Below are 19,275 nucleotides of genomic sequence, written 5' to 3' on the forward strand. Positions count from 1 at the left end.
TCTTATGGAAGGGGCTTCCATATTTGTGATTCCTAAACTCCGCTTTTCTTCTAAGCATTAACAGCGTTCGTCTGCAAAGGTCGCAACAGTTTTGTGACCTTTCCGTGTTTTTGTGTGATTTGGAACTTTGCAAAAACTCATTTGTTTGTTCTCCGCATGAGTAAAAACAAATTGTCGTGCTCCCTCACTAGTTCGCAACGCCGCCGTTCATTGCAGCTGGATGTTGGTAAATGTTTTCTCTCATCTACTTTTCACTCATGCATCATTGCTCTCACACCATCAATGCTTGTTTTTTTTTTTTTTTCGTGGAGATATTTTGTTGAAAAATCCAAGAGATTCAGACCAAACTGGTGCGCTTCCCTGTATGGAAATGAACGCGAGATCTTTCATGCAGACTCTCACTGTATACATACTGCATGGGAGTGACGCTTTTCAGAGATTGTTTGAAGAAACAAGAATATGTTTTTTGTTGTTGTTGTTGTTCTCCTGCATTTGTTTGGAGAGGGCGAGGAGTGGGGGGTAAGGGGGGGTGGTTGTTTTCTCAAGAATAGGTTCGTGAAACTGCACTGTGAAATTAACATTGTGCTTCATCTCCTCGTCTGTGCGCAAAGAGGTGGGCTATTAACATTTTTGTGTGTGTGTGTATTTTCATTATGTTAATGGTATTAAAACATGGCCACAGATTGCCACCAGTGGCGCAGTGATTTGGTCTGGCTGATCATAAAGGGTCCGAGTGGGTCATTTTGATTATGACACGCTAATTATGTGGTGGCTCTCCTCTTTGTTTCCTCCCCTTAACCTGCGCTCTTAATGGTAAGCTTTTATGAGTTGCGGGAAAGGAAAACGCAGCAAAAGATGTCTGCCTGCGTTCCTGTCGGCGATGTTGCGCTCATGCTTCAGTGCTTCCCTTTAAACTTCCTAAATTGTGCCTCACAATGAATAGATGCCCAAGCCTCTAACTGCCACTATTAGATTAGATACCATTAGATGTAATAGAAAACTCTCCCCCTGTTATATTTTCATAAGAGTTGGAGGCATTTGATTAATCTGACCACATTTTATTGCATTAATGATTTTTTTTTTTTTACTCCCCCTTTCCACTCTGCTGTAAAGACATTGCACACAAGCTAATGCCATTCCCTCGCTCCCTCTCCGCTTACACTCATTCATCCTCCGCCGTTATTGCAATGCATTGTTGATGAGGTGAGTCGGCGTCTTATGTGCTTTCACTCCTAAAGTCATTCCTAATGGAGTGGAAACCTTATATTTTGTTTCCTAATGAAGCACAGGAGTGGCAGACAGCTCCGCTTGGCCTGTCCTATGACTGCCTGCAGGTTGGAGCCGGCGGCCTGAACCGAGCTGCTGTCAAAGAGTCCAGGGGGAGTGGGGGGTGGGGGGTGGAGGAGTTGGACGTTAGACCAGGCCAACATCTTATATCTTACAGGGAGGATGCTGAAAATCATGGGTAAAATTCTAGTTGTGGTGTCAGAGCAGATGCAGATCTTAAATGAAATGAATGCTAACATATTGCTCGGTGTCACTATACACTTTGTTTTCTCTATTTCATTTCAGACATGAGGGGAGTCACTGATGGTGTAGTGGTACATGTCTGCCTTTGGTGCAGGCAGTGTGGGATCGATTACCGCTCACTGATGGTGTCGATATCTGCCCTGTGACTGGCTAGTGACCAGTTCGGGGTGTAGTCTGCCTGTGGCCCGCAGTTAGCTGGGATAGATAATGCAGAGAGGTTGTGTCAGGAAGGGCATCCGGCGTAAAAACTATGCCAAACAAATCTGAGCGTTCATCTGAGATGACACGCTGTGGCGACCCGTGACAGGACAAGCCGAAATAAATACGTACATTTTAGATATGAGGCCATCAGAATTTAATAGTTTAGGGTAGGCAGTTTTTTCATGCATATCATTCCCTTGTCCATGTAAAGGTTTTTGAAGTTTTTCTGTCCCCAACTGCACTTCAGTCCCTTGCAGCCTTGGAGTTACATCCCTGGCTATAGCAGATTGTATTTTCATCAGTTGTGGTAGTACCAGACCTGTGAGGTGGATGTGCAAAATGGTCGGCCACTTTGGTGTATTTCTGAATTTAGGACAATAATTGTTGAAGCTTTCTAGGTGGAATTGTTTTCCATTCTTCCTTAATGTACAACTTTTGCTCAACAGTTGCTCAACAGTCCAGGGTCTCCGTTGTTATATTTTGCTCTTCAAACAGGTCTGGACTGCCGGCAGGCCAGCCTCGGAGCTGCACTCTCTTATTGCAGTTGTTCAAAAAGTGGTGAACCTCAACCGCATCCTTGCATTTGAACAACTGAGCCTTTCTCAGATGCTTCTGATACACAATCACAACATTCACCTATTTCTAATTAACCTGTTTGGGCAACTTGTTGCAGGCATTAAATTGAAAATGACAGAATATCCATCCATCCATTTTCTTAGCCGCTTATCCTCACATAGGTCATAGGAGTACTGGAGCCAATCTCAGATGTCATCAGGCAGGAGGCGGGGTACATCCTGAACTGGTCGCCAGGGCACACAGAGACAGACAACAGTCCACACTGACAGTCACACCTAGGGGCAATTCAGTGTCCAATGAATGTTGCACATTTTTGAGATATGGGAGGAAACCGGAGTGCCTGGAAAAAACCCACACAGAAACAGGGAGAACATGCAAACTCCGCACAGGCAGGGCTGGGATTAGAACCCGGGTCCTCAGGAGTGTGACGCAGATGTGCTAACCAGTCAGATCATTTTAATTTGTCTAAATGTAGTTTATCTCAGTTAACCTTGTATTAGATCAATTAAGCTAAATTAACCACAACTGACAGTACGTAAGCTCAAATCCCTTCAATTGACTGGAGGTTCCCTTAACTTTGTTCCCATGAGACAAGGTTTTCTTCTATTTGTCTTAAGGCACCCTTGTGGGGATAAACAACGAAGAAAATGGATGGATGTCTTAAGGCGCTATAGTATCTCTGTGTGAAGAAAACAAAAGCCACAGTTGGGCAAGCCAAAAGAATCCTAAAACAATAATCCTTTAAAAAGTTCAACTATTTCTGTCTCTCCAATACTTTTCCATTTATTAGCCAATTTTAGATACCTACTGTATGTGGCCTTTGAATGTATAATAGAATAAAGCATGTGGAATGTACTGGGGGGAAAAAGTATATTCAATTTACTTAAATGGTTAAAAAAAAATGACCAACATACTTCTGTTGTCATTTCTGCTCCATATCACTTCGATTTATGTTTAACAAACTATCAGTAAATGTACTACCTCATCAAATAAAGGCTATGCAGCGTCTCTAGTTTTTATTTTTACTATAATCGTTCTATGTTATCCCCGTACACAGGACAGTTACTTTTGTTTTTACGGTACTTTATATTGGACTTCCCATTAGGAAGGGCAGACATTTTGGGATGCTCTCCACGGCTGCAGGCTCCATTTAAGCAGGCCCCGGTGTCAGCTACATGCAGCGTCAGACTTAGCTGAGCTATTCCAAGCTGAGATTTCCCTGCAAGGTCACTTTTGAAACAAAATGCCTCCTTCCACAATCTAGGTCACATTCTGGCTAAACTTCCTTTGCTTCCTTCCATCCTTCCCTCCTGCCTCTCTGCTTATAATTAAACACACACAATTATCCAAAATTTAATGGGATTTCAGAAACACGCTTTTATTTAAGAGGTAATGAATAATATTTTAATTGCATATGTAACTGTGAAATCCAAATGTGCTGCTATTATCACGTGTAATTACTATGCCACAGTTTTCAAGAGCGATATCCTGATGCGATCAGAAGCGCTCTGGTGGAGGCTGTTGCCCCCTTTTTTTCTCCTTCTTATATTCTTCAATCTGCAGCATATCGGTGAATAATTGTGAAATAATGCAGCTGGATAGACGCGCTTAAAACATATGTGCCGTGTCCTATTGTTTATTGATGTCTGTAATTAATGATATAATGCATGCCGCTGAAGTAGTTTGACCTCTGAACCAGTCATTACTCAGAGAGTAGCGGCATCAATCAAACTGTGCTTTTCTCACATCTATTCCTGTACACCCCCTGAGGGACTGACGGGGCACCCACTGTATCCTCATTTGTATTCAGCTGACCAAGGCCTCCGTGTGAATGATTTAGCGCTCCGCATCACACACGGCGCGCACGAGGAGCACTAATATGAGATTTACAAGCCACTGCTGAAGTTCATAACAAGGCCTAGAGCTCTAAACAAAGCCACTTTGTACCTCTGCCAAGCGGAAAGCTTTTGTTTTGAAAGCCTTTTTTTGTTTTGTTTTGTTTTTTTGTTCTGTTACTTGACAGAATTTTGGGGGTGGGGGGCTAAGTTTTGGTAGCTCCCAAACAAACTGCTTGGCCCCCACAATATACAAACGTGATAGTCTAATCCTAACATCTCAAAAACGTTTTTTTGTTTTTAAATCGAAATGACTAGGTTACAGACATGCAAAATATGTATGTATGTATACAGTATCTGGCATTCCATGATTTGTTTAAATTTTACCAAAGAAACTAATTATCTTTTTGTCATTCTAGGCACAATGGAACCCTCACCCTTTGCTCCAAAATATAAATGGTAAAGTCCAATCCAGTTATTCTTAACATCTGACGCAGGAAGTCACCTGCAATCTGACATACAAACAAAAAACATAATTTGTTTTGTGTTATTAAGATCCAATAATAGCCATATCCAGTTCGTCAACTACAGAGAGCATTCTTTTTTAATTTCAGTGAAGGCACAACAGTGGCATCTTGAATTATGATTGCCCTATATTGTGATTTTTTTTCAAATTACAAGCCTTTGTGTTGGTTGATATTTTTTTTTTTTTTAAAGGGGAATTCCACTGGTTTGCTTTAACAATGTATCCAATAGGTTATGTAATATATACTCTGTTTTGACAATGTGATGTTAAATCCTCTCTCATTTAATGGTGTTTTGAGAAGATTTTTATCGACAATTATGAATTTTCAGGTGCCATTTTCGCGAGTCACATGACCTATGTGCGTGGATGTGACGTGTTACATGCTGCAACAAAGGCTCGATTACATGGGACATCATTTATGCCCAGTGCTGATTTCTCTGATTTTTTTCCTCATCGGATGAAGAAATAGCAATATCGGTTGATCGGGAAGACAGAGGAATACTTCCATACACAGCCGTGAGCGGCACAGCTCCGGGGATCGGGGGAGCCGTGAGCAAGCTCCAGGGCTCGGGCCAGCCGGGGGCTCGCTCCCCGGCAAGCGAGCTCCAGGCCTCAGGGAGCGAGCTCACAGCTCAGCCGCTTGGTTAATCAGGAAGACGGAGGAATATTAAAACAAAATATAAAAAGGATTCCTCCATCTTCCCGATCAACCGAACGGCGAAGCCGCTCAAAGGGCCTGGAACTCCGGCCCGGCAGACAATGATGGTTCTTCGGACGGAATGATGCGGAATCTGACGAGCGAGCTCTGGCAGCGGGCCGCAAACCGTGCTTCGGTGTCAGACTCCGGCGTCATTCCGCCCAAAAAACCACCCTAATATTCAACAATATTTACAGCCACAGGTTCAAATCTGTATAGAAGTATTCCTCTGTCTTCCCAATCAACCGATACTGCTATTTCTTCATCAGATGAGGACAAAACCGTGAAATCAGTACTAGGCATAAATGGTGTCCTATGTAATCGAGCCTTTGTTGCAGCACGCAACACATAACTTCTGCGCACGTAGGTCATGTGTCTCGCGAAAATGGCAGCGCCACTGAAAATTCTGAATTTTCAATAAAAATCTTCTCAAAACACGATTAAATGAGAGAGGATTTAACGTCACATTGTCAAAATAGAGTACATATTACATTACCTATTGGATATATTGTTCATGCAAAGCACTGGATTTCCCCTTTAACTTTCTGTGCCATTGCTTGAGAAGAGTCCAAATAAAAATGAAGTTACTGTAAAGCCATCCCATGTGGGAAAGATGAACCAGAGTTGCTGATGCAGATTTATCCATCTATCGACTTCAACCCTAACCCTAACCCTAGTGCCCGCATGCAGACTAATAAAATAAAGCTTGTGACGTTGCTCACTAGGCCACGTCCCTTCAAGCCACACACACACACACAACACACGAATACTATGGTAATAAAACATTACAAAACCAATTTATTTCTTGAAGTTTTATTATGTGTGATTATTTTTACTCTAAGTACTCTCTTAGTCCTAACACTCATTTATGATAGCATATTTTCTCATTATTTTTGCAGTTATTTCTCAGCATCCTAAATATTATCAAAATGCAGATCCTGATGCACTGGAAGCAGTTAAGGGCTAGAGACAAATGTAAGGAATGAAGCTCATGTAAAATCTCACACACATTAGCGCACCCTGTCCCTGGTGGCTCATATAATTAATGTAAAGCAGTTGAAGGAGTTGCTTTTTCTTCCTCCGCGTCACAGAAGATACACACCTGCCAGACAGGTGCCAATACTGGTTCCACATCTGAACGGTGTGTATCAAACCCATGCAGTCGAGCTTCATATCGTCTTCGTGTCTGCTAATGGGGCTCAGCCATGTTCGTAGCCCATATCTTCATTGTAATGACCCCATGTGAGCGCCTGCCATGTTTGGGCTGTCTTCATGCCTCGCCGCCCAGCCTGAGGTTGCCACACGCTAAGCTCACATCCCGCTCCGGAAAGCATCGGAGGAAACAACGCAGCCATGTATGAGAATAAGTCATTCCACTGTTAATTTAAATGGCTTAATACATCACTCTGCGGTAAAAGAACGTTTTGAAAAAGACTGCGAGAGCCGGAGAGAGATGCCAAGGGGTGTTTCTTTAATACCGAATGAAATTGAATGGTGCGTTAGCTCACTTGCGAAGCTGCCAGGCTATTAATGGAGAGATGTAACAGAATTGGTTCGCTTTCTCAGTTCTTTAATTTCGCAGCGGCGCCCAGATGTTTGGTCTTGCTTGGGCTGAGCCGCGCCGTACTCGTCTTCTGTCGTCCTGCCTCCAGCCCGTTGTTGGTCCGTGTTGTGTTAATGGGTCAGGAGAATCTATCAAGGACAGCGTGTTGGGCAGTTTGCACATAGGGGGGATAATTACAGGGTGATTGGTGTCCTCATGCTTCCTGCTCTCACTGTCTTTGTCTCCGCTGTGTTAACTTTACACCTTACATAAATCCACATAACATGTTTGCTGCTGGACGTTGTGCAAACACTCCCTCAACCTCCCCCCGCCTGGTGAAATGCTGAGGCCTACTGTGTTGACCAAAAAAAAAAAAAAAAAAAGAAACTTGCAGCTTTCTAATGGAGGGTAGAGGATAGCAAACTTCAGTTCTCCAGCCCTGCTATAATTAAACTAACCTTCTCCCATGAATATATCATCACGTTCTTTCTGGGTCACCATGGAACAGTCACACAAGCTTAATTCAGTGCATTTGTGATTAAGTCCAAGCTGATCCTCATTAATATATGTAAGCAACTGATGTCATTTTGAAATACACTTTACATCTTGTGCAGTATTTATGCAACTGGACTTATGCGGGTGCTTTGTTTTCATGCACTTGGCAACATTAAGCAAACCAGCACAGTAAAATGAGAGCCAATAGAGGAATACAAAAGCAATGAAGCTCTGTTTTGATTGGCCCTGAATGCATTGGACAGTAACATCAACTGTTGTTAAATATTTTGACAGCAGGTTTGCATTTTTTTATACCTTGTTTTGTCTGCTACCCATTTAGGTTTGGGTTTAAAGGGGCCTGCTGGAGAGATTTGTTACATTTTTGACATGTCTGTCCCTCACTTTGAACTCTTCAACCCAGTGTGTTCAAACTAGGTTTAAGTGTCTGCTAATAAACATCCATCCATCCATCCATTTTCTTAGCCGCTTATCATCACAAGGGTCATGGGAGTGATGGAGCCTATCCCTCCTGTCAACAGGCAGGGGGTGGGGTACACCCTAAACTGGTTGCCAGCCAATCGCAGGGCACATTGAGACAAACAGCAGCACTCAAAATCACACCTAGAGGCAATTTCGAGTGTCCAATTAATGTTGCGTGTTTTTGGGATGTGAGAGGAAATAGCAGTGCCTGGAAAAAAAACACGCAGGCACGGGAAGAACGTGCAAATTCCATGACCCAACGTGCCGCCCACTAATAAACATATTTTTTATATTTTGGAAACACTTGCAACGAACACTTTCTTTCCACAGTTGTATGTTACATGTGGGCGTTTGCTCGATCCCTGATCATCTCACGTCACATAAAATTGATTCATATCCGACCGATTTTCATGGGACTTTTATTTACACATTAGTGGTTACTGTCTTTCAAATGACTAAGGCGATTCCCCAATCAGTCGTTCTCTTCAGAGACCTTGGAATGCAGAAATGTTTGTAAAAATAAATGAGATTTTGTTATGTTTCCCTGAGTGAATTAACGACGAGCTAGCTTGTCTTAGCGCTACCAATTTGAATGAAAACATACATAGACACATAATTAACATGTGTTTGGTGAGTGGTTCAACAAAACAGCAAGCAATGTATTCACAAAATAATTTAAGAAAATATGTTCTTACCTCAAAATAATGTTTTCCCCCAAAAATTACGCTTCTCCGTGTGAATTTAAGACTAAAGTGAGCATGTGCAAGGTCAACCAGGTGATTCCCAACATGCTCGTGATTGGAGGATTTCCAAGTACAGTAATACAAGTGACCCTAGTCTCCCTGTAGCTCCCCCCGCCCCCTAACAATTTTCAGTTCTGTAATATATTTTCGCTGCAGCTTAAGAATGACTCACTGGAACGCATCTGCTGAATCTCTGGTCCTCTATTTAGACACCCAGTCAGCAGAACCACGGCCCGGTAGTTCAGTACTCTGGAGAGTTCCTCTGGAGCGTTCAAAGCACAAGCTTACACTTTACCTTCAAGTCCAATGGGAGACACCAAGAACTCATTGAGACTTTCCACCTCCAGACCCCATCCGAGTGGTTGAGCGCCCAGACATGGCGCATCATTTCGTTGCCCCCCCCCCCCCCCAACCCCACCTTATATGCATATCATCCACCCAGAGCCATTCTATCTGTATGGAAATTTGGGTTCCACAGCTGGAATCCCACAAAGCACTGTCATCTACTAATAGTTATTATCTCTTTGGGCTGCTCTCACTCAAGTCCCCTGGAATACAAGCACATCACATCTTTATGGTAATGCCCTACAATGCAGCCCCGAGCTATACGGCGCACAGACCTTTGTTATCATTACAATAATTCCCATTCTCACTTGACTCCTCATTACAGTGGTCATATCGCTTAGGGTCGGATATAGACAAATTCCTGCATCTTTGTTTATTCTTCTCATCCTTTGGCCGTGCACAAAACCTAAAGCTTGAGAGATTATAGCAACAATTCCGCATACGTAAGCAACCGTTTTGCTGCCACTTTTTGTTGTTTTCGTCCACAGAATTTATCTTTTGTGTGTTTTTTTTTTTGCTTATTTCCCAACGTCTTTATTATTCATAATGTTGTGCATTCAATTTTAGATACATACGACTCATTTGCCGCCATTGATCCTGCCGAATTTAAATATCCTTGTGAACACGGAGGAAATTGGACATCACTGCCGCATGCTGCAGCCTTTGATCGGTTCAGTATCTTTTATGACTCTGAATATCAATTCATTTTTATATGTAGCTCTTTAATAGCTGCCATTAGACTTCTTAGGTGTACATTATGATGTAGCGGCTGAAATATATACCAAGTTTCAGTTGTATAAATTGTGAAGTCCGATTTATAACGCAATTTTTTAGTAAACACTTTGTTAGAAGACCATTTTCCAACAGCAATTGCCTGCAAATATGCATTAGTTAAAAAACATATAATTTGAATTTGATGGTCAGTAAATCAAGGTTGAAGTGCCCAAATACTTCATTATTTTCCATATAAGACTGATTTTAGGTCTCATAAGGATTAGTTTCCTGGGTGATGCAAGATAGTTTTTTTTCTCCCCTCCATTGTAACACATTTTTTTGCACAATATGATTTACATGCCGACCATGTTATTTATGCATTTATATGACACAGTGAGGTTTAAGTCAGCTGCACAAAAGCGAGGCCCTGGATTGCAGCCGCCCGTGTCCTTGCACGTTTCCCCCAGAACCCACGTGAGGCGTCTGCCTCGCACAAAACGGTAATTGCGGCATGATTGGCACAGCCTGTCCCATGCAGCCTGTGTCCAACACTTGAAGGTTCCCCTCATTGTCACACAGCCTTTTAGCACCTTTGTTCCTCTCTCCCTCAGGACCTCACAGCTCACCACTGGCAGATGAGTCCCACTCTGTGACAAAAGGGTCCCTGCGCTCAACCTCATTTGAAGCAGTGATGAAATCCACCCCCCCCCCACACACACACACACACCACACCTCTCACTCACTCCCTATCACACACCCTCATTCTGTTGTACACACAGACATACACATTGCTGCGACGCACACTTTCTGAGAAGAAACATTCCATTTAGCAACAGAGGGTGTCGCTGGGACGGGGGTCAAGACCCATGGGTGGGCTTTTAGGAGGCAAACAAACATGAGAGCGGCTGAGGAGTGATGTCTTGTTTACACATTAGCAGACATTTAGCTAGTCTCCGGTGGCCTCACAGCCAACATTGTCTTTTGTTGCTCCTCGCACAAATCGACACTGAATGATTTGCGGATTCTGGCTTCAACAACTGACAAGGTCAACTGCAATCACTAATCCATCAAATAACTGCGACTTCAGGACAGCGCGAACGTTCACAATTATTAGCCAACAGCTCTGTAATTGTCATCTCTTGCAAGCCTTCCACCGTTCCTTTTTGTGCTACGCACTCAGGCTAAGATGCGTTTACAAACCGCATCTTTCTAACGCCGTCTAATGAGGTGCTGACCAACCACTTGTTATAACTGCTTCAGTCTCAATCTTATTAATCATATGATGAGTTATTTAAGGATGCATAGATTAATCTTGGATTTAAAAAAGCTCATCAAAGCCTCAAAACAATTAAAGAGTAAGGTAAGATTTCCCCCGGGCTGCCACTTTTATTTTAATGGAGTATTCAGGTGATTATCATACTTTGATGCAACACTGTGATTAATGCAGACACACTTTTAAATGCGCTGCTCTCTCTTGCACAAAAAGGGAGAACAAACCAGATAATGACCTTGCTGACTTTGCTCATCTCACCTCCCAGTTATGAAGGGATGGCGACAGCTGCGACTGAATTTGTGCGGTATACAGCAACAGTACGTCCGTACAATCGAGTTTTTGAATGGACTCAAAAATGCCAGGATGTAATCCACCTTCGGCTGGGTAAAGCTCCAGCTCACCCATGACCCCGATGAGGACAAGCGCAGTAGAAATTAGAAAGAAGGATGTTTAAAAAAAAAAAGACGAGTTCATTTTACGGGGGTCAATAAAACTTTTTTAATCCAGTTGAATTGCTGATTGAATGAAGAGCTATGGAGAAGCGGCTTTATTGTGTCCATTGAGTGATCAATAACTAAAGAGATGGAAAGAAGTTGAAAGACGGACACCTTGCAGTTTGATTTTTTTTAATCCCTTTCATTGGTTAAATACTTTGTCAATATTGTATAAATGGATCTCATTTAAGCACCGTTTTCCCACTTAAACGATCATAAAATTGACATTGTAATAATGTAACGCTACCTATTTACAGCATTATTGTTTTCATTTGTATTTTATTATGTTAACAATGTTTTTATATGATCCTGTGTTTGATTAAATTTGTGTTTTTAGCCACTTTGACATTCTCCCCGCACAGCTCTAGCCCACTGCAATTGTCTTGTTACCGTCATCAATATTCCACTCGTGGTGACCAAATGCAAACGATTAAACCCGAGCTTCATTGACTTGAAACCGTTAAACGGCTGACGCGTTTCGCATTTTTTCCTCGTGTCTCTGATAGTTACGTGCTTTCTTTCAGCTCGTGATGTTAAGAGCAGCTGCCTGTCACTGCGTGAGTGCGTGCGTGTGCGTGTGTGTTGATGCACGTGCACTGTGACTCCGTGGGAACGCGGCACGTGACGGGGCCCCTAAAACAATAAGCCCACGCTGTTGGGGGAACAAAATCTCGTGCAGAAGGTCACCATTTTGCTTTCGTATCGGGAAGTGCAAAATCATTTTAAAATAACAACGTTAACAATAACAATTTTGCACGCACGACAACACAACAAGGCCCTAATACTACAACTACTACTACTACTACTAATAATAATAATAATAATAATTAATTTATTATTATGATACAATTTTACTGTTATTCCGAAATTACATGTCTTTTTTTAATACAATAATAACGCATATTGTTATCGTAATAATTACAGCGCGGATGCAGGTCAATTGTCGTCCAGCACATTTCAGTCGTACCTAAGCATGCATCTACCACGAATCCATAATTTGGCTGGCACTTGAGAGAGGTGTGCGAGTGTTTGCGCGTGCGTGCGTACCTCGCAGTTTCACGCACTTCTGGTCTAACCCGAACCAGGCGCGCGTGCACTTGCAGCCTCGGTGGGAGTGAGTGGAGTGGAGTGGAGCGAGAGAGGGAGGGAGAAGCAAGAAGGCGGTGCGCGTCGTCCCGTCACTAAAGCAAAGAGTCCAGCAGCAACCGACACACTCCTCTTTTTCTTCCTCCACCACGCGTGGGATCGCGGCTGTGTGGGGCAAGACGGGAGGAGCGCAGCACCACCACTGAAGGTGAGTTTTCGCAGGACTTCGCTTGTGGCGTTCATTTAAAAAAAATCGACTATAAAAAGCATTTCCTGCTTGGACCATGTGTATACATTATTATTTTTTATTATTATTATTAAGGAATGCATGCATTACTTATCAGAATGATGTTCAAACCAAAGCCCTCCAACAAACGTGCGCTCTCCTCTCCAATGTCATCCTGCGCGCGCAGCTTCCATTCGTCCACAGCATGGAAGCCATTCCAGCGGGCCGCGACTCCAGCTCCTCGCCAGGGTCCAAGCAAGAACTTTCCTACCCGACCTCCAACAACCTGAAGCCCAACCAAGTGGGCGAGACGGTGCTGTACGGAATACCCATCGTGTCCCTGGTGATAGACTGCCAGGAGAGGCTGTGTCTGGCTCAGATCTCCAACACCTTGTTGAAGAACTACAGCTACAACGAGATCCACAATCGACGCGTGGCGCTGGGCATCACCTGCGTGCAGTGCACCCCGGTCCAATTGGAGATCCTGCGCAGGGCCGGCGCCATGCCCATCTCCTCCCGGAGGTGCGGCATGATCACCAAGCGCGAGGCCGAGAGACTGTGCAAGTCCTTTCTGGGTGCTCACTCGCCTCCCAAACTCCCGGAAAATTTCGCCTTCGACGTGTGCCACGAGTGCGCGTGGGGCAGCCGAGGCAGCTTCATCCCGGCCAGGTACAACAGCTCCAGGGCCAAGTGCATCAAGTGCTCCTACTGCAACATGTATTTCTCTCCAAATAAGTTCATATTCCATTCGCACCGCACGCCGGAGTCCAAGTACACTCAGCCAGACGCAGCGAATTTCAACTCGTGGAGGCGACACCTGAAATTAACCGATAAAAACAGCCAGACTGACGTCTTACACGCATGGGAAGACGTCAAGGCCATGTTCAACGGGGGCAGCCGCAAAAGGACGCTGCCGGGCTGCGGGTCGGAATCCAGCTCGCCCCTCAAGTCTCACGGTCCGAACCTGCACCGACAGTCCCCCGAGATCCCCGCAAAGATCCTCAACTGCGAGGACACCCGGGTGAGCGTGGGCCCCCGCAGCTACCCGGTCATCCCGGTGCCCAGCAAAGGCTTCGGGATGCTGCAAAAGATCCCTCCGCCGCTCTTCCCGCACCCGTACGGCTTCCCGGCGTTTGGCCTCTGTCCGAAAAAGGACGACGGCATCATGGGCGAGCAAAGCAAGGCGGGCCTCCCGGGTGTCCTGTGGCCCGGTGCCAAGGACAGCGCCTACCCGTCCTTCCCGGTCTTCTGGCCCGCCGGGGGCGCCCTCCCCATGCCTCCCTATGCCCAAGGCCCGCACAAACCTACGCCCGAGATGCTACCGCTCCACAGACACGCGGACGTGGACATTGCCGAGTCAACCGACACGTCCAAAGACAGCCTCGTCGACAACGACCGCTGCTCCAGCACCCAGTCCACGCGGAACGACGACGACAAGTCCGGGGATGAAGGGAGGCCGCTGGAGGGGCCCGCCCTGGCCCCACGCAAAGCCAGCTACGTGTCCGCCTTCCGGCCTGTGGTTAAAGACGCCGACTGCATCGCCAAGTTGTACGGCAGCAGAGGAGCCTACACCCGAACCGGGTACCTATCGCCGGACTTTTTAAGCGAGAGCTCCAGCTACCGCTCCGTATCTCCGTGCGTGGACAGCGACCCCGAGGCCGACGTGGACGTGGAAACCAGCAAAACACCCGAGGAGGAGGAGCCCTGCAGGCCCCTGTCCTTGATGTGTCCCCAGAGCCCTCCTGGGCTCACCCACTGCGTGTCCCCGAGCGACTCGGACCGCAAGGGGTCGCCGCAGGATATGGATCCGCTGGAGTCGCAGAAAGCGGGCCCACGCGTGGCCCCGCAGTCCTGCGATAGAGAAGTGCAGAGCAAACACTTAGCAGACGCACACCTTGCTGCTGCACCGTTTAGCCAAGTGAGTGGGACATAAAGGTCACTTTCCATTTACCCCCACCTACTTCACAATAAATAACCCTTGTTTTACAGAATTAATCGGATAAATATAGGATTTGTTTGAATACTTTGAATTAATTAAATATATTTTCCCCAAAATTTTTTGCAGGTCTACACGCATGAGAGGAGCGAGTTGCAACAAAGGAGCAGTCCTTATCATTTCAGACCCGCAAGCTACCAACCTGCAGCGCTTTTACCTCATGGTCTGATTTCACCCTCATCGATGCATTTCACCCAAGAAATTATCTCAATAAACAACAATGTTTAATTCCCCCCCCCCTCCTCCTCCAATTCAAGATGAGGGCGCCAGCAAAGAGGAGCCGTCTTCCACGGTGGAGGAGGTGGAAAACAAATCTTTACTAGAACAAAGGAGCGACGAAAACCATCGAGAGCAGGATGAAGGTACGCTAGTAGAGAGGACTTTGCATTAAATTGCTTCAGCTTTTTTTAAAAATGCAAAATACATTTTCTGCGCAATACAGCTAAACTGCGTAAACTGTTGATTTGTGTTTATCCAGACGAAGACTCAGTAAGAGCTGTGCACGCACAACGAGGGATACGAACTCTGGCAAAAGGTCTGATTATTATTATTATTATTATTATTGTTATTATTATTATTATCATTAACAATGCAATTTGAAAAAATAATCACGGTTCAATTGTGTTTTCAATTTTATGGTCGAGATTGTTTGAATTGCCCTTATTAAAATTTCTGACGTTTTATTCAATTAATTTCACATATTCTGCTCGACTTGGTTTTTTTTTTTTTTTGGGGGGGGGTTTTCGATTCATCATGATTACCTCAAATATTTTCAGGAAGTCGAGGCAAAGAAGAAATGGACAAAAAAACGACAGTTATGTATTACAAAAGAAAATGTCAGAAATTTGCAGTTGGATACTTTGCATTTTATGTATTGATACATAGATATAAGGAATGGGAAATGAACAAAGTTGTGTCTCACTTTTCATTTGCATTGTGTATGTTGTGATATAAATATCAGAAGCTCCAGTTTAAAACTCCACGCACGACTGACAAATTATTGTGTGTGTTTCTTTAGAGGAACTACAGAAGCAATTATTAGAGCAGGTCGAGCTGAGAAAAAAGCTGGAACGTGAATTTCAACATTTAAAAGGTGAGGTCACCAAAATGCAAAGTGTGACACATGCAGGGCCTCCTTGCCCTGATTTCTGCTGTATTCAATACTTTGCACTCTCACGCATATATTTTGTTCTGTCATTTTCTGCATGCGCCACCAAAATCGTTGTAGCACCAATTTCGACCTGAGCTGTAACACACACGACATGCATGTGGTCTCTGGTCTCTCTGCACTTGAGTCCTCATGCATCAGCTGTGCTTCAATTTCTAATCGTAATGCTCAAATGTCATTTTGAATTCGGAAGATTGGATGCAAAGAAGAAACGCGAGTACTTGCAGCTATGGCTGTTATTTATTCTGCAACTAAATACATCGTAATTGTCACAGTTCCAAATATTGTGCAAATGTTGCTTACATCAATTTATAAATGTACCCAAACGTTTGATATCATTCTTACGGAGTGTGCAACTGTCCTGCAATGCCATGTTTCTCTAATAATTTTAGATGAATGTCACTCTCTCCCTTTTTGTTAAATTTCAATCAAAGGTGCATAATCATCTTTGCAAAGTGCAGATGATTTCATTCGTGTCGAGTTTCCAGTGACCGGCAAAGTAAATCCTGGCCACTTAAGTGTTTGCATATCCCTCAGCAGATGGCCACCTTTTTCCTTTTAGCCTTTCGTAACTCGGATGACACGCATACATGACTGCCACTTCTTTTTACTCCGCAAGAGTGGATCTTTTCAGTGAGGAAGGAGTGAATAAGGCAGTACTCAGTGGTTCAAAGGGGCGCACAATTGTATCCATGGAGGATTTAACAACTCTAGACCCCTGGAACGTGCTGCGAAAGTGCATGTTGTAGATTTTTTTTTTTTTTGAACGGCTCACCTTTGTGCAGCAGCGGAAAGTGATACATTAGCATTCATGGAGGAGCCCAACGCTCCCCCGCGTACTATTCACTCGCAGCGCCGCTTTGACCTCCGCGTTCTTTTATTTTCATCACTACACCACAAATGTACACTCACAACTCTTTGACTTCCATAACGTGCATTAGTTGCAAATATTTACAGTGTATGAGCCAGTATGCCAAAATGCCAGGTATACACTTTTTAGACCAATGGTCGAAATACATCCCGTCTCATCTCGTTATGTAGTTATATGCATTCGTTTATTTTTAGGGCGGAACGGTGGGGCAGCTGGTAAATCGTTGGCCTCACAGTTCTGAGGAACCGGGGTTCGATCCCCGCTTGTGTGGAGTTTGCATGTTCTCCGTGTGCCTGCGCGGGTTTTCTCCCAGCACTCCGGTTTCCTCCCACATCCCAAAAACATGCAACATGAATTGGACACTCTAAATTGTGAGTGTTGCTGTTTGTCTCCCTGTTCCCTGCGATTGGCTGGCAACCAGTTCAGGGTGTATCCCGCCACCTGCCCGTTGACAGCTGAGATAGGCTCCAGCACTCCCCGTGACCCTCGTGAGGATAAGCGGCAAAGAAAATGGAAGAATGCATTTTAATGATGGTCTACACTGCTTAACAAAATTAATGTTTTTTAGATATAATTACAATCACTTATCATTGAAAGCAAAAAAAAAAATGTACCTCTGCGTGGACGCACACACCCATACACACGCATCACACCTCAGTGTTATTAATGCTATACCATCATGAGACCAGTAGAAGGTGCTTTTCACATTTTAATCACATACTTACCTCATTTTCTAGTTCATTTTAATTTTGCATTTACTGTGAGCGAAATTATTTCATCACCATCTCATGTTCTGTTGCGTGGTTATAAGATTTATTGTATTTCCTCAAGTAGACTTTAAAATAAACGCCTATACCAGACATAATAACTGTACTGTTCTGTTGCCATATATAGACATCGACCTGGCAGCTCACGCCATTTGAACTCTGTTGCTAACCAAAACAGTAGCACCCTCTCAAATAAACTTTCAGAAAGATGTAAGCACGGAGACTGCCGCATCTCGTCTTTGCACGGTACAAAAGATGATTTTATGTTACTTCGAAATATAGTTTATTCCCCCCATTCCCCACCCCCACCCCCAAGCAATTTGCATTCCAATAGCTCCACAATGTTCTGCGCAGGCGCATTTGTTGTTCTGGAGCGTCATGCACTCCTTTTATTTGTTTTCTAGAAACTCAGATTGAGCGCATGGTGGCTCGTTGTTGGAAAATTGGTTCGGTGTTCGAAGTTGCTTCATCTTGCGAAGAGCGTCGTCCCCTTTTCACGTTTAAGTCATTTGTGCATCCTTTCATCACTTCTTCAGATAATTTCCAGGATCAGATGAAAAGGGAACTATCCTACAGGGAGGAAATGGTCCAGCAGCTGCACATCGTCAGAGGTGAGAAAAATAAAATAATCCAGTTTAGGGGGTTCTTCTGTTCACGGCAGTCCCGGCATACATGCGTTTCATGGTTACGAACGGCTCGTCCCGACACAGTTTACACCAGCATATATGGCAACCTAGTCATGCTGGCTTTTTAAAATAGATTGTTGTGGCCGGGCGGTATTTTTCATATAAATGTTTACGGCAATTCTAATATTTCAAGATACCAAAAAGGTATTTAGTGAGGAGAATAGTTACAGATTTTTTTTCCTCATTTGATTGTTCGATATTCATAATCTTTACGTGTTTTATTTTTTTCGTGACGGCGTGCTCCTATTTGCGTCCAACTTTGGGCGACGTCGAAGTGTTCGCTACCGCAGAAACAAATTGTTGTCGTAAACCGAGGACCCTATATTCAGGTTTCGATTTCCTTGCCATCGTTCGCCTGCGTCTCCATAAATAGCTGAACTACTATTTTCTATCCAAATTCCACATGCACACGCCGTGGCCATTTTGACGGGCACGGTGGATTGTCGGCCCCGGTTCCTCTCAGAAGCTCACGACGCCTTGCATCATTTCTCCTGCAAGATGTTAACTCCTCGCCATTGCACAGGGTCGTGCACCTTCAAGTCTCCTCTGCTCCCCCCGTGACGCACGCGAAGACGCCAACGCACACAGAACCCGAGACTCGTTTGTTGTTGTGATATTAATTTTGGGGGGAAAAAAAAAAAAAAAGGGTGTGCTGCCCGTCTTTTACGTGAAGTTTTCGTTTGACTCCGACGGAAAACATGTAAGGCCCTCTATTATTATTTGTGGCAACGTGCAATGACAATGTATTGTATGTATTTCTAAGTTATAATAGCTACTAGATATTGCTTCCTTATTATTTTAGTCTGGTGGATTTTCTATTTATTTATTTATTGCGTACAGTTGCCGTGATCTTGATTCTTTACAGGCCGGTCGCTGACTTCATTTTGGACATCATGCACTTTAAATGAGTGAAACCATGACACCACTAATTAAAAAAAATGTTGCGGACTGAACTTTGAAGACTTGCTCATAAGGCCTATGCTGTATAGGCCCACATCGCTTTCGCTTGTAAAGCGCATATTC

General features: G+C 44.1%; 1 protein-coding gene across 1 annotated transcript; it reads left to right on the forward strand.

Annotated features, from left to right (window-relative positions):
* The first annotated feature begins 12,969 nt into the window (after window positions 1-12,969).
* On the forward strand, window positions 12,970-18,866 carry skor1b (SKI family transcriptional corepressor 1b). Its single transcript, XM_061822975.1, has 7 exons — window positions 12,970-14,682; window positions 14,830-14,923; window positions 15,018-15,122; window positions 15,239-15,295; window positions 15,779-15,853; window positions 18,103-18,177; window positions 18,716-18,866. The coding sequence occupies exons 1-7, from the start codon at window positions 12,970-12,972 to the stop codon at window positions 18,811-18,813; spliced, it is 2,217 nt and encodes a 738-aa protein (XP_061678959.1). The 3' UTR covers window positions 18,814-18,866.
* The last annotated feature ends 409 nt before the right edge of the window (window positions 18,867-19,275 follow it).

The sequence above is a fragment of the Syngnathoides biaculeatus genome, chromosome 6 (assembly GCF_019802595.1).
Source record: "Syngnathoides biaculeatus isolate LvHL_M chromosome 6, ASM1980259v1, whole genome shotgun sequence".
In the NCBI taxonomy this organism is placed as follows: domain Eukaryota; kingdom Metazoa; phylum Chordata; class Actinopteri; order Syngnathiformes; family Syngnathidae; genus Syngnathoides; species Syngnathoides biaculeatus.